This window comes from Phalacrocorax aristotelis, chromosome 2 (assembly GCF_949628215.1).
Source record: "Phalacrocorax aristotelis chromosome 2, bGulAri2.1, whole genome shotgun sequence".
Classification (NCBI taxonomy): domain Eukaryota; kingdom Metazoa; phylum Chordata; class Aves; order Suliformes; family Phalacrocoracidae; genus Phalacrocorax; species Phalacrocorax aristotelis.
The window spans coordinates 1,372,332-1,388,269 of NC_134277.1; the positions used below are offsets into that span (position 1 = coordinate 1,372,332).

At 49.2% G+C, this 15,938-nt stretch overlaps 1 protein-coding gene across 1 annotated transcript; it reads right to left on the minus strand.

The window, feature by feature from the left end:
- Positions 1 to 296: 296 nt before the first annotated feature.
- ASB10 (ankyrin repeat and SOCS box containing 10) lies at positions 297 to 15,368 on the minus strand. The gene is made up of 5 exons (XM_075082038.1): positions 15,056 to 15,368; positions 10,183 to 10,450; positions 9,111 to 9,615; positions 7,655 to 7,768; positions 297 to 7,388 (listed from the first exon to the last, which is right to left on the minus strand). The coding sequence occupies exons 1-5, from the start codon at positions 15,366 to 15,368 to the stop codon at positions 7,203 to 7,205; spliced, it is 1,386 nt and encodes a 461-aa protein (XP_074938139.1). The 3' UTR covers positions 297 to 7,202.
- Between the last annotated feature and the right edge of the window lie 570 nt (positions 15,369 to 15,938).

Here is a 15,938-nt window from a genome sequence, read left to right on the forward strand (position 1 = left end):
ACTGCCAGGAATTGCTGGCGTTCCATAACTCACTTATGGCTGTTCTCTGAACCCTCTCCAATTTCTCAGCTTTTTTTGAAATGTCAACCCCACAGCAGGATGCCCCAGAGAATCCAAAGAATTGCAGTCGCTGGGCACCTGCCCCAGGTTTGTGTGTGTAAACATGCATTCTGCATATGGAAAACCAAGAATAAATTTTTCTGCTCTGTATTTGAAACAACAATAGATAATATTCATATTTTACAGTGGTAATATACTTTATATTCCATCAGTAATTAAGGAAGATGCTAAAGAGAAACTGTTTAAGTAACATTTTTATAATCTGCAGGAGGATAACTTACATCCAAGAGTATTTAACTGGCTAATGAGTTCACTGAACCATTGATTTTTTTTCTTTATAACAAATCATGGCACACTGGGGAACTTAAGATAACTGGAAGAAAAAAAAATTCAACGTCTTGCCAGTATTTAAATGTGCTCACATGGATATCCAAGAAACTACAGAGCAGTTAGTTCAACATCCATCCCAAGCAATCACAGACAAGCAGCCAAAGGATGCCCTGGGTAAATTAGTAAAAGCTAGAACCCAAATTACTGTCATTCAAATTAATGTCATTTGAAAGAGGTACTTTCAAATATTTTTATGTAACATTTGTAAGCCTACAAGTTTGATAGAGCTAACTAGATAGATATGGCATGCTTAGACTCCTGTAAGTCATTTGACTTAGTTCCACATGACATTCTAATAAGAAAAATTAACTGTATGCTACAGTGAGTGTGATCAGTATGAACAGGTTTGAAAGAATTGGATAACTGAGAAGAGATTCTATATAGCCATTTGACAGATGTATTTCTAATTGTACTCTATTCACGTATCAATGCTATATGTTATTAGCAATCAGGGAGAAAATAAAAAACAATTGCTGGTAAAATTATTTGGGTAGATAAAAATGAATTGTTGGGATGGTAAAAGTAACAGTTGGCACTTGCCCAACACAACCTAATCTGGATTGCTTGAAACACCAGGTTAATGAAAAATCTGTTTTGTTACGTCTAAGTATAAGGTGCAACATATGGGAAAGAAGAATGTGAGCTTAATTTTAAAACAGGGATGGCAATCTTGGACAGTAACGAGTCTGAAAAACTATAAGAGGTTGCAACATGCCATCTGAATGCACAACGTGCTGAATGGGAGGGCATCGCTGCCAAGGCCATCCTCCTCCTGGACTGTGTAAATAATCAAGTAATGTCAAATATGAATCTAAGGTTCCTGAGGCATTTGTGTAGACCTCGCATCCACACAGCTAAGAATGACTCTCACACAATCATAGTGCAACCACATGGTGAATGTTGTGTGCAGTTCTAGTCCCTTCATCTCAAAGGGATGCACTAGGATCAGTAAAGGGAAAGCCTGTGCTTGCGGTTAGAGGTTGGGTGACAGCTTCCACACAGGGAATGACACAGTTGCATAGAATTCCAGCCAGTGTAAGGAGACAAATGACAGGGATCTATATAGTTTTGAATAATATGATGAAGAGGAGCAGATTTTAGTTGCCCACATATTCTTGGAACATAAGAGTTAAAGGGCATCAAATGAAACAAGAAGGTGACAGCATAAAGACAAATAAAAGGAGGTGATCAACACAATCTGCAATGAAGTTATCCTTGCCACAAGGATATCAGAATGCTCAAACATACCTGCATCCAAAAAATGGCTGGTCAAATTTATGGAAGAAAAAAAAGTCTCTTTACAACTGCTAAATACAAAGATGCCCTTTTGACTCAGAAGTGTCTGAAATGTGATTTACAGAGCTCAGGGGTGGGATGGACATCCTAGCAAAGGGCTTTTCTATACTTGCTTTGTAATTGTTTCCTTCTATATATACCATTATGGTTTATTAGTCCACCCATTATGGCATGTCATGTTCTTCACTGAGGAACAGGAAAGATCAAGTGAGAGTCAAGCAGATATTCAAAGCTGGGAAGCCTACAAGGAGATACTGATGGAGTTGATCTTTCAGTTAAAGGAAGGGGATAATAGGAACAGGCAACGCTTTGACTGCACAGAGGAGGCCAGAGTAAGACCGAGCAGCTGCAGCCAGGATGGAATCTTCAGTCTAGAAATGTATTTTTATTTTCCCCTGAGCACATCATTCCCACTTGGACAGCTGCACTGAGAACGTGGCAGTAGACTTGCATTAATTCAGCTAGTCACGAGGGTGTCTCTGACTGCTCTGTCCAAAAACCCAGGTGGATGCTGAAGCAGGAACAACAGCATGTGCCCAAGAGACATTCCTGATGAACCTGGGACACAGTAGCAGTCAGCAGCTGCCTGTGCCTGTGGCAGTTGGTAAAAACACATCAGAACCACATGCCCTTGTGCTAATAATGTCACATGCTTGCCTTCCTCAGCTGACATCATAGCCCTCACACTCAGGGCACCTAAATTTCCCTGGCATAACTCCTGTCCGAGCAAGTACATTCAATGCTGCATTAGAAATTTTCCCTTTAGAAACCTGAGAAAAAGTTGCCAGCTTGTTATATTACCAACATGTGCTCTGGAACATCAAACCTTTATAATTCTGTTCTTGTAAATGTTTTTTAAAAATCAATTGCTAATCAATTAGCATAACTGAGTTAAACTCAGAGCATTTGTTCTCCACCTGCACTTAGTTCGAACTTTTCTGATTGTTCCAGTTCTGAAAAAGGGCTTGAGTGCCCAAAGGCTTTTCTGCTTGGGTTTTTTTGTTTGGTTGGGGTTTTTGTTGTTGTTTGTTTTGTTTTGTTTTTTCCTGTTTAGTTCCCCCCCCAACTTAAATTAGTCAGTCTGTAAAAGATACTCCCCTTTTCTTACTAGCCTCACATTGCTTAAAAATGGTTACTCAGTGGTATCCTTACATACAACAAACTCTCTTAATTTCAGTGGGAGTATAGATGAAATCTAGTCTATGAAGAGTTGTGCCCAGGGATGGCTTGCTCCTCTCAGCCACCTACCTGACCTCAGCCCTCCCACTTACGCTGGGACCCCCTGCCTGCAAACCTGGTAGCTCTGAAAGGAACCCTGGAAATTCACCTGCAGCCCCAGCACGGGTCCTTCATTACAACAGGTGCCTGTCTATGCCATATCTACTCCTTTGTCCAAAGATGAATTGGCAGTGCCAGGAGGTGGCCCGCCCGTGTATGTAGTGGCACTGCATGCTCCTGTGTTTGCAAAAACAAACCACTGTAGGCTCACCTCCTTCACCCTGAGCTGCCCTCATCACCCAAATGCAGAGCAGACTTCAGAACTAGCAAAGGCAATCGGCAAGACCTGCGGCGCAGCTTTGAGTCTAACAAACAGCTGCAAGAAACAATTACAAAATAAAGCAAACCATTAAATTCAATCCTTCCCTGTCCTTAAAGTGGTATTATCTTAGTGGCTGAGTACACATTACTGAACATACATTATTGCAGGCATATGGACAGTGCTGGAAAGAAAAAGGACCAGTAAACCAGCCCAACATGTACTGCTCTGGAGGCTGCCTTCATACCAAAGATATCCATTCAGGCTAAGCAATTCCAGACTGTGCTGCCACCAAAAGGGACAGAACCTCCTTTTTCAGCTCCTCCCCCAGTCACAGACATCATCTGGCTAAAAATGAACACAATACAGTGGTGATTAGAATTTGGGAATAAGACTACAGGACCTGCTCCCATAAACAGATCATCCTGAACAGACATGCAGGCACAGCCAGCATGAAGGTGGCGACTTCAGGCTGGGTTCTTGCTCTGGTTCAAGGCAAATGCAATACTGAAGCCTGGTAAGAGTGGGGACCATTATCCAGGTATTTTAAAAGCTTTGACTCTCCTGCTGCCTTCATCCCCGTTTTGCAGATAGTCTTGGTATGTCACCTTGAACCAGCACCTCACCTCTCTGCCCACTGATGTCATAAAGCACATTGTTAAACCTTTTTGAGTTATACCATCTCTATGCTGCAACAGTAGTACCAGCACACACAGGCTGACACAACTGGTTTCCTGACACCTTTTTTAAGTCTGTAACATATGAACACATTCCTGTTGTATACTGTTAGCATTCATGCTGTGGTGCATCACAGAATGGTTTAGGTTGAAAGGGACCTTTAGAGCCCATCTAGTCCAACCCCCTGCAGTGAGCAGGGACATCTTCAACCAGATCAGGTCGCTCAGAGCCCCGTCCAGCCTGACCTTGAATGTTTCCAGGGTTGGGGCATCTCCCACCTTTCTGGGCAACTTGTGCCAGTGTTTCACCACCCTCATAGTAAAAGATTTTTCCTTATATGCAGTGTAAATCTATCCTCCTTTAGTTTAAAAACCATCACCCTTGTCCTGTCACAACAGGCCTTGCTAAAGACATCGCCCCCACCCTTCCTACAGCCCCCCTTTAAGCACTGGAAGGCCACAATAAGGTCTCCCCGCAGCTTCTCTTCCCCAGGCTGAACAACCCCAGCTCTCCCAGCCCAGCCTCGCAGCAGAGGGGCTCCAGCCCTCGGAGCATTTCTGTGCCCCCTCTGGCCCCGCTCCAACAGCCCCGTGTCTGTCCCGTGCTGAGGAGCCCTGAGCTGGAGGCGGCGCTGCAGGGGGGTCTCACAGAGTGGGGCAGAGGGGCAGAATCCTCTCCCTTGCTTACAGCAAATCTTTAAAGCATGGTCAGTGCTTTGATTTCTTTACAACTGTGTCTTCAAATTGCAGAAACAAATGTTACCCTTTACCTCGTCTAGAGTGGGTGCTGCCCAGGGAGCAGCATGTGGACCTGTACTGTGCTCTGGCAGGTGCTGGCTGGGCTGTCATAGGGGCTGGCTGCTCTGTACCCAGGGGACCCGCCATTCTCAGGGCATGCTTCCTCCTCGCCCCACATCCAAGTCCTCAGTGCTGGCACAAGCACTGCTGCGGTGCCCCAAGCTGCAAAGCTGGGCAATCCTATACTTTGCACCTGCATGAGAAGTGTTTGTCTGGGAGGCCTCAGCCCCACACCTACCACACATTCCCCCGTGTCCTCTGAGAAACAAATGGCTGCATAGGGCTGAGAGCGCACATGCCGCTATGCATGATATGTCACACGGGTGAGCTCTGTCAGGACAGCCTTCAAGGCAAGGCAGAAGTTGTACTCTGGTAGGTATAGACAGGTGGAGAGCTTAGTCTGTGGGGAATGTGGAAGAATATTCCAATCAAATATCTTCCTGGGACAACACAAACGCCTGGCCCACCCAGTTGTGAGAAACTTGGAGCAGATTGTTGCCTCCCGCCCAAGAGAGCATTCTGAAAGAGGGGCACACTGGCAGCGCTGGCTGGAGGAGGAGGTGGAGCTTTGCAGAGATTGGATAAGCACCACGAGGAGAGCAAGAACATCAATGATTGTGGAACATACTCCATCAAAAACAGCAAAGCAGGTAAGTGATAAAAGGTCTGTGTTAAGAGTCCAGTGAAAATAAGGGAAAAAGACCAGGAATTGAGAGAACATCTAGAAACAGAAGGAAAACATCTTACAGACATTGGGTCACGTGTGGAGGGAGGACTGAGGTCCCAGTATCAGAGAGCAATTTCTGACTGGCTGACATGAAAAACTGCCCAGTCTGTGAGAAAGTTTTGAAAAGGTTCTTGAAGGGAAGGAAGATACTTCAGTATTGATCGCTGAAGTGGTGGAAGACTACTATTCTTGCCTCTTTGCAAAGTCCACCATGTTGAAAGCGAGCCAGATATGGAAACACCAGTCGGCCCATAGGGCTACTCTTTTGGAACCACCAAAGGAGTGGATGAAGAAGAGGGCAAGAAGGGGGAGCAATTCCTACTATTCCAGTGGCTGTTTTATCTGGATAGAGGGAAACTTGTCAGTATTACCCTGGATGATGTGGAAGCCCTGAGGTGCAGGATACCACTAGATGAAGTACACAAGGTGTTCAAGTCTAGATGGGAGTCGCTGGGAACATTCAAGGGCCTTGGTGCTTTCAGGACTGTTGGTCAGGCAGACAACCCGGCATTTGAAGCCATGGTCACGGCAAAATAAATCTCGAAAAAACATCAAAGAGATGAGTAAGAACTCAGCACCAGGACCAGATGGGTTCAGTTTGAGGGATCTTATGATGATCGATCCCCAGTGTACCCAGTTAATGGAACTCTTCAGCTTATGGCTGGTGTTGGGAATTGTACCTGATGTGGCGAGAGGATGTCGGACTGCACTAATACCAAAATCAGCCTTAGTGGAATGCCAGGTGAACATCAATAATTGGGGGCCTATTACCATCACTTCAACCATTTTAAGGCTGTTTTCAACAACCTTAACTGCAAGGCTAACTAAGGCATGTCCCATTAATACCAGACAAAGGGGATTTATAAGATCAGCTGGGTGTTCCAAAAATTTAAAACTGCTACAGCTTCTGATGCGCAATGCTAAGAGGGACCATCGACCACTGAGGGCAGTCTTTGTCAATCTCGCAAAAGCCCTCAACACCGTGAGCCATTCTTGTATCATTTTGGCTCCCAAACAAAAGGGCATGGATGATCATATTTTCACCCTGATTACCAACTTACATCATAATATTACCACTTGAATTGGCTAGAAGAATGAACAGTCAGATCCCATTGGGATGCCGATTGGTGTAAAACAAGGCGATCCAATGTCCCTGATACTATTTAACTTATCTGTGGACCCTCTCCTGTGTAAGTTAGGAGGAAGGAAGCTGCTTCCAACACGGCTCGAAGGGTATTACAACTATGGCTACACACGGCTGTAAAACAGGGTAGGTTTGTACACCTTTGGGTACAAACTGTAAATAACTTGAGTGAAGACAGGATCCCAACAAATACCCAGGGCACCAGAGCTGCCTGGTTCAGGTTAGAGTTTGTAAATTTGGGATAGGGAGACTGATATCCTACAGCCAAAACTGCAATCAATGCAGCATATTTGCTGCTTGTCCCACCAAGTGCCCTGATCCCCATCTCCTGTTTTCTTAGTGAGTATGGAGATTGTCCTGATTAGTATGGGTAAACAGAATACTCCAAAATAGGTGAACGAGGCAGAGCACAAGGCTGGCTGGGACAGGAACACAGTGACAGGTTTGGCACAGGGGGGCTGGCATGGCCTGGCAAGTATACAAGGGGAAGGGGTCAGCTGGGAAGGCACAGACTGCACCATCAAGGATGGAACATCTGCACAGAAAGGCACAGTAGCACTGGAACCGCAGCCCTTAGTAGAGAACATCCTCGAAGCTGAGTAGCAGGAAACGGTGCAAGGCACTTGGCAGGTGCAGTTGAGAGAGGACCAGAAGCAGCCGGCCCTCCAGGAAGGTCCTCAGTGTGTAGCGAGCCAGGTGCTGCAAGGAGCGAGGTCTTTGCTCCAGGGAGAAAAGTGACTGGTAGAAACGTGGGTATTTCTACAGAAAGAGAAAAGAGGGGACCAGAGGCAGATAAACCTGAAGATATAACCCTGGGAGCAGAGGTAGAACCAGAGATACCTTTACCTTATTCACTATGGTGCATCCTCACTACCCCCCAACAATACCACCCCTGTGCCCTGCAAACCTCCACTCAGCCCCAGCCCTGTCCTGCCCCAAATGCCCCTCAGCCCCAAGCCTCCTCTGGCACCATGCTGCGGTAGCCCAGCTGCATGTTCTCCAGCCAGCAGCATGCATTCCCTCACCTGCACAACCTCCGCTGGAACTGCTTCCACCCAGTCATCGGAGACACGCACGTGATCATAGCTGTTCATCAGGGCCTCGATGACACGTGGGCAGGTATGGCAATACCGCAGCACCTGTGCCAGGGAGAAAGGAGATGAACACAGCCTTTGGGCAGGGTCCTGCAAGCCCTACCTTCACCCCTAAAAAGCTGCACACACCCAAAACCAGTCTTCGTAAAGCTAGGGAACTAATGTGCTGCGCTTATGCTGACCCAGGAGATCAAACCCACTGATGGTGGGAGATGCCAGCGCACCATTCCTGCAAAGAGAGTGGCTGAGCCAACATCCAAGGCACGGTTACATTCAGCAGAACTGAGTTCCCCACAGCCTCTCCTCAGACACAAGGACTAACGTACACAGCTGGGATGCAGATCTCCTTCATCTGCCTCACTGCTGCAAGTAGCTCATAAGCAACCAGCATGCTGCTTTACGCCAGGCTTCTTTCCTCACATTTTTCTAGTTAGAGCATGAACCATTCTGAGGCAAGGACTGGCACCCATTTTGTGCGCAGCAAGAATAAGGCATACCATGCCTCTGTTGAGGCCTACGCAGAGGGTCTCAGGGATATATCGTGCCTGTTTGGCATGGGGCTGCAGAGACATCCTGCATCTGTGCTGTGTGCAGTGGATGTCCTAAGTAGCACTGTGCCCATGTTAGCTGCTACACAGAGCCCCAGGAAGACATACATATTTTGTGTGACACATCTCTGGTGTGCACCATACCCACGTTTGAACAACATGCTGCTGTGTATTTTACACCACCAATGCGGCCTTTGAAGCACACCCCACCCATGCATAGCTGCACAGAGGCAGACTGCCCCCACCCCCCGGCTCCCACTCCCTATGGCCCAGGCCAGCAGTAGCTGTCAGAGTCTATTCCGGCTGTACGAGTGATCCTCATTATCTGGCGTTAATAGGAGATTAATTAGTGTTAATTGTTGATTTTCCTGTATTTTCCCAAAGGGGAGAGCAATCTGCTGATCTCCGGGCTGGGTAATTATTGCACTGCTCAGGAATTAAGGCAGGAAATTAACCCTTTGTTTGCTGTTGTCTTGCAGAGACAGTATGAGCTGGAGGGTATGCCCCAAAGAGGAAACACATCCCCCGAGAAGAAAAGGGCCAACACTTTCTGTGGCAAGTGATTATGGAAACTGGGTAAATACTGTCCACAAAGCTTAGCAGACAGAAGCAGGAGAGTCCTAGAGGAGAACATAACCCAGGAGAAAACTTCAGGGAATCCCTTACTAGTAATGCCAATTCTCCCTCCCCCAGCCCCTGGGAAGAGATAGGCAGGAGAGCAGGCAGGCTGGCACAGAACAAGCCCTGCTGTGACTGAAACATCCTTGCTCTCAGTGAGGCCCTGATGTTCATAGCCTCCCCTTCCCACCATGCTCCGGGCACAGCTGTGAGCCCCACACCTTGAGGAGGGAGCCTGGCCAGATGCGGATGGCACCATAGTTGAGCAGGGCTCGCACCACAAGCTCTGGGTGGTGCTCTAGTTTGTAGGCAGTTGCTTGCAGGATATTGTGCAGTGCTGTGTTGCCGCTGTAGTTCATGACATTGACATTGGCACCCCGAGCCAGCAGTAACTCTGCTACTTGAGCATTAGCATTCTTGCAGGCCAGGTGCAGTGGGTGCTGGCGGTCCCTATCTGCAGCATTGATGCTAGCACCACTCTCTACCAGCAGCTGGCAGACCCGATAGTAGCGGTCCATGTCCAGGGGTTGATGGGGCTGAGCACAGGCAGCATTCAGTGGCGTCTGCCCCTCCTCATTCTTTGCCTCCAGCTCTGCCCCATAGCGCAGAAGCAGCTGGACGTGGTCTGTTAGGCCATGCCGTGCTGCTACATGCAGTGCTGTGTCATCTTCCTCCTCTGTCCGACTGTTCACACTGGCGCCATGCTGCAGCAGTTGGTGGACACACCTACGTGGGCCAAGATGACTCAGTGACAGGCTCTCCTCTCCACCTCCTATCCTACCTCCCACCTCCCCCCTCAACCCCCCATGTCTGTACCATCCCACAGCTTTCACTTTTCCCAAGAGTCCAAAAACCCCAGCTCCTCATGCCCTGGAGGAGTGGTTTTAAGCCAGGATGACCGGTGAGCAGAGATACTGTCATCCCAGTTCTAGCTAACTCTCCATAGAACTTTAGCGAGTGTCGTCACACCCAGAGTCTGCTCCCACACAGCCAGAGAGGCCTGTCTGCACAGCACATGCGCCGAGCTTCAGAGTGTGAACCATTGGTTCTGCATTGCTGGTGGGCAGCAAGACAGAGGTGCCAAGCTCTGCTGCATCAGCTGAGGACTGAGCCTGAAGTCACCTGTTCAACTTCAGAGGTTGTCCTGGTCCAGGAACAGGCAGTAAGGCCACCCCATTCAGCAGCTATTGCTGCAACCACCAGCCCACCTGCAGGGATGAGTAGGGACCCTTTCTACACAGGGTGAGGCTTGAGGGGGAGGAAGGCCCACTGTGCCCCCTGGGTAGAACTCACTCGATGGAGTCCGGGCTCTTGCAGAGATGCAGGGGCTTGTAGCCATCCTCAGAGACAGCCTCGGGGTCAGCACCAAAGCCGAGCAGCAGGCGCACGCAATCTGTCTTGGCTGCTGCACAAGCCTCATGCAGGGCAGTCTTACCCCCTGGTGCAAAGTTCACGGCAGCACCCCTGAGCAGCAGGAGCCGCAGGCAGTCCGTGTAGCCCCGGCTGGCTGTGATGTGCAGTGGCGTGGTGAGCTCCTGCTCATAGCTCAGAGACCACAGTCCTGCAGGGAAAAAGAGGTCAGGGACCCACGTCCAGCCACAGTGCATAAAAGCACTGGCCCCAGACCTGCCTTTTCCCCCAGGGTACCTGATGTACATCCCCTCTTGAGTGACTCCAGTTTCCCCTCAAGGGACTGCCTCTTGCTGCCAGTCCCTGCTCTGCAAGGTCCCTTTGGACCCTTGGTCCCTTTGGCCTGCCAAAGGCAAAGATCTGGGGATGACTTAGACTCCACAGCCATGCTGACAGGGAGCTCAAAGGAGCAGGAGCCTTGGGGCAGGCGCTGTTCCCAGAAGGTGTGCTTTTCACCTGCAGCTCAGTCATGCAGCACAGGGTTTCTGTTGACAGGAGAATGTTAGGTGAAGGGCCTAGGGGCACAGGCAGGGATGAAAGCTGCAAGGTGGCTGGGAAGAACATCATGTATGAAGCACCTCAGTAAAACAAAGAGGTGCTGGAGCAAGCTTCCACACACACAGGAGACTCAGACAAGCCCTGAGCATGGTGCAGACAAGTAAGCTTCAGCAGTGATGGACATCTAGGGCCTAGGAGAGAGCAAGAGGCCGACACCTGCCGACTCTCAAAGATGCTGACCCAGCTGGAACCATTGCTGAGCTGGTATGATCTGCTGGCAAACAGCCTGCAGCTGTTACAGGAAAAAGGCTCCTTAAATCATGCTTCTTGCTGCCCTTCCAGGCTGGTCTGGAGGACCATGTCCCAGACTGTCTGACACGTTCAACACTACATCCCTCTCACCCCTCTCTCACAGAAGCAGCATGTGGTCAACTGTGTTTCCCAGGGCCAGGTTCACACTGAACCACCCTGAGGACCTAACACAGGCCTGTGACAATTCCTTACCCAGCACAACCCACAGAGAGAACCAGCAGCCCAGCACAGGCCGCACACAGACAGAACAGGCAGACAGAGCCAGGCTACAGGGCTGGTCACAGGAGGAGCACAACCTGGAGTTTGAATCTCTTTTGCCCCATGCGGGGACCCAGCCCGTTTCCAAGCACTTGCACAAACCCCTGCTAGAAGGGCCAGGTACCCTGGATGCACCTCGCACTCCCAGACACATGCACACTCTCCCACAAAGAGCACAGGGCAACCCAACCACATCCCAGTGCTCCCAGTCCCATTCCCACTCCTCCTCAAAAAGCACCCATGACACACAATGCCAGGTATAGTAACGCCCTGCAGCATAAGCAAAAGGCTCTGAGCCCCTGTTTGGCTGGGCCGCACTGCCTGCCCACTTCCCCCCTGCATACTCAGCCAGCGGAAGTTGAAGCGGTAGTTCTTCCACTCTTCCAGGTCACTGGTGTCAAACACAGCATTGGGACTCAGGTTGTTCTGAGGGTTGCTGAGGATCTTGGCCACAATCCCCTGATCCCCAGTCAGCAGGGCCTGCCAGTAGACCTGGGCAGGGCCATCCACCTTCCGTGTGCAAATGGGCTCCTGACTCTTGTCTCCTCTGCCCGTGATGCTACCCATGATGCAGTACCCAGACCCTCTGCAGAAACCAGGGCAAGACCTGCTGCTGCCTCTCCAGCCAGGCTCTGATCCTGTGGGTACAGCCCCACCAGTGCCCTGTCCTCTGGCTGACAGGCTGCCTGTCTGTCCTAGGGCACTCTGCAGGGATGGAGGACATGTCACATCACTGCTTGGCCCAGGCTGGGCACAGCTCAGGTCTCAGCTGTTCTATTCTGGGAAACCTTGTGACCAAACGTTTGGGCCAAGAGGCCAACAAGGACGCTCTTCTCAGGCAGCAGTATCTCTGCAGTCACTGGCTGTGAAGGGAAAGCCCCCAGGCAGAGCAGGGTAGCAGAGTAGCCTGCAGGGTAGAAATGGAGACAGGACATCACTAAGAAAACAGAGAGGGAAGTAGTCTCATGCCCAACTAGCCTGCTGTCACCCAGCTGCTGCCCAGGCCACAACAGCACAAAGGAGAGGCAGAAACCAGCACAAGAATGGAAAACGGTGCATTACAAGTGAAACAAAAAACTTGGAAGGTAATTATCCTTTAGATCCCTTCCTACTTTCCTTGAAATTCAGCCTTGAAATTCAGAACTCCTGCATCCTGGTTTTAGTACTCCCTTTCCCATCCTCTGACAGTCCCCTCACTCGGAGTTCCTCACTGCTGTCCTTTCGCCTGAGATGTTTTTTTTTTTCCTGTCCTCACTTAGTTGTATAAACCCACCCTGCCCCTACTTTGGTTACAGAACAGCACAATTTGCCAGCATTGTGTGCATTTTGTTCAGACTGCACGTTCTAAAGAACGCATCACACTGCATAGAAAACTAGTAGCGTTTAATTTTGTGTCATGGAACTGTTCAGATCATGCAGTTAAAAACAGATTAAGTGACCCCAACAGACCACCAAGCAACAATTACCTGGGGTCCAGAGAAAAGTGTAGGATAGGGAACTTTACCCTTCCCAGTAATGAAAAGAAAATGACCAAGTTCTATAGTGGCAGTCCCCAGCATCCTCTGTCTGTGCAGACTTCACCAACTTGGCTAGCTACACTGTAGTGCATGAAAGGGCAAAAAGAGGGAAGCACCTGGCAGACTCTCTCACCTGGTGGGATCCTCTATTTCCTCAAAGATACAAGCAGTTACCCTACGAGAGCCTGACATTCCCAATCACAAAAACATTGCCAGGGAGGCAAAAGGCTGTGTGAGTTAGTGCCAGTATCATCATACAATTTACACTTCTGGGCTTCTTAAAATATCAATACGGATGACTTGGGAAAGACCAGGTCACTAGAATCTACTTTTAAGATCACTGCCCGGGTAAGCTTTAAGAAACTGTCCCTGCAGGCCAGTAAGATACATAACCAAAGCCTTAGGTAGCATGAAGATTTGCTTTGGGTTTTGTTCTATACCCTTATCTGATAAATTTGGCAGTACATTTTTAGCCTGTTCTTGATGAATGATATTGTTTGGTTGGGGTTTTTCGCATCTTGAAACTTCACAGATAAGAGCAATTTCTGTGTGAAGTTGTTTTACATCAGCTGTCCAGTTTTCTTTGGGGCACAAATCTTTACAAGCAGACTGACTTGCTGTTCAAGCATCTGTCAGTCCAGCATAAGACAGGAGTTAAAATGTGCAATACATACTCTTCTGACAAGTGGTTTCAGTTACACAAAGGCTAATACCTTTGTATTTTTAATCCTAAGTAGACTGTAACAATTCAAAACCTGGGTTGTACAAATCTTGGAACTCTGTAAATAATCTTCATCACCCACAAGTAGCAGCACTTGTATCTGCAAGCCCACCCTATCTGTTTGTCTCTCGCTGGTGAGGATCCCCACAAAACACTCAGTCATGGTCAAGCTTTCTCAGTGTGCTCCATAGCATTGTGCCAGGACACTCAAAAGAACCCGCACCTCTGGGAAAGTGGCCTTCAACCACAGCTCTTCCATTCTGGAACAGGAGGCTTTTGCCACCAACCTTCTGTGGAAAGAGTGGTGCAGTTATGGCCCCTCCACATCTGACACCCCCCATCTTAATTTCTGGGAGTCTGCCTGCACCACACTACTAACAGACAGTGGCAAGGACATGGGCACTTCCAGATTGCTAAGCATATCTCTCCCTTTAACACATCAGCTATGCTGCTTACTGAAAGACTCATAGAAGACAGTGATAAGAAGGTAAGCAAACAGGACCAGAGAGTGTGGAAGCATGTGTGGTAGCCACAAGATGTATCTGGGCAAGATACAGTGAGGAGGAAACACCAAGGATGACCAGCTACCTCCTGTCACTCAGGACAAGCTTGCTTCCACCATCTCTCTGGTAGGCAAGATTTCTGCTCTGCTTGCCCAACCCATCTCACAGAATAGAACAGCTCGCAGGGTGCAAACCCTGCCTGTGAAAGAAAACAAAACAGTAGATGCTTTTGTTCTAGAGCGAACCCCCCTTCCAGCTGATCACCACTAGTCTCCCACATCAACCCGCCCTGCAGCTTCTCAAAGTCAGTGTTTGGAGCAGGGATCACAATGGCTCTGCTTCACCCCTCGATTTCACCACAGCAGCAGAACAGGTAGATAGAGAGCAATTGTAGTTTAGTTCCCAAGCAGCTGCCTACAAGGCTGAAACACAGCCATGTTTCTTCATCAGGATATGGGCTCAGCTCTGCCCATAATGCACCGCTAAGATCTCTCTGCTGTTCCCAAAGCATGTCACAGCCTCCAGTTTCTAATAAACTGAAGTAACAGACCCAGCCGAAGACATAAGGCAGGAAACGCATCCTCATGCCACCTGATGCCTTCTCACCCAAACACTCTCTTCACCTCAGACATACTTCACCTCTATCCCAGCAATCTCTAACTGGACAGTCCTGATGTTGTTCCTTTCCAGCAGCTGTTCCAAGGGCCCTACTCTCACCATTTCCCAGTAGATCTGCCTCTAAGCACCTTCAACAAGCCTGCTACCATTTGTTCTACAGCCCTAGACTCCTCCTTCCTCATCCAAAAGCCTTTCTTCCCAAGTCCATCTTCCACCATGCCATCTCCACCACTGGGGGATTCCTCTCAACACTTTTCTCAGGTGTCCTCTTTCTCTGGTCCCATCCTGGGCAATTCCCATACCCCCACATCCCAGCCCTGCACACCCACCAAATTTCCTGCTAGTCCAGCGCAGCTCATCACCCTTGGTCTCAATGATGAGATTGATGGCCGCGCTCTTGGTGAAGTACTTCCGCACCATCTCCAGGTCCCCAGTGAAGAGCGCATTCTGGACCAGCAGATCCCGGCACTCCAGTGGCTCCAAGCGGCTGTTCTGGCATCCTTGGCCAGCTGGGCTCAGGCTGCGCTCGCTGTGGTGGTACCGGGGCCTTATATGCTGAGTGTACTTCCACTGATCCAGCTGCTCGTCATCCAGCTGCAGCAAGCATCGTGTGGCAGAGCTGAAGGGAAAGGTGCAGTCCATCACGGGGGACAAACAGAAGTCTGAACCTTACAGTAAACAAGCTGCTGCAGGCAAGAGCCTCTTATCCAAGGCTATGTCCTTTGCAGGTTGCCCTTGGGTTCCAGCTCCCCAGCATCTGGCTGGATTCAGGCAAAGCCTGACTCACCCAGTATAAATAGTCCTGCCTGGCAGCTCCCCTTCACCACCTCCCCTCCCTCCAACAGCTTATTTTCAGCTGCTGGATGCAATCACCAGCACAGACTAGGCACAGGAGAAGGGTAGCAGGAAGCCTTGAAACACTCTGTGTGCTTGCTTGTTTGCTCTGCACTGTGCTCCCACACGGAAGAAACAGAGCAAGGTGGGGACAATCACAGTTGGGCTAGCTAGGGAAAGGCCCACAGCAGACGTGGTGTACCAGAAGCCATAAGGGATTGAGTACAGAGGCCTTCCCCACAAGCAACTCCACAGGGACCAAAAAACCCCTCAAAAGCCCCACACACTGCTCTTGGGAAACCAGTATCTTCACTAGGGCAGCAATGTTAGCTGCCTAGACACAGCTGAGCAGGATAAAGGAGGGCATGCAGGCAAAAT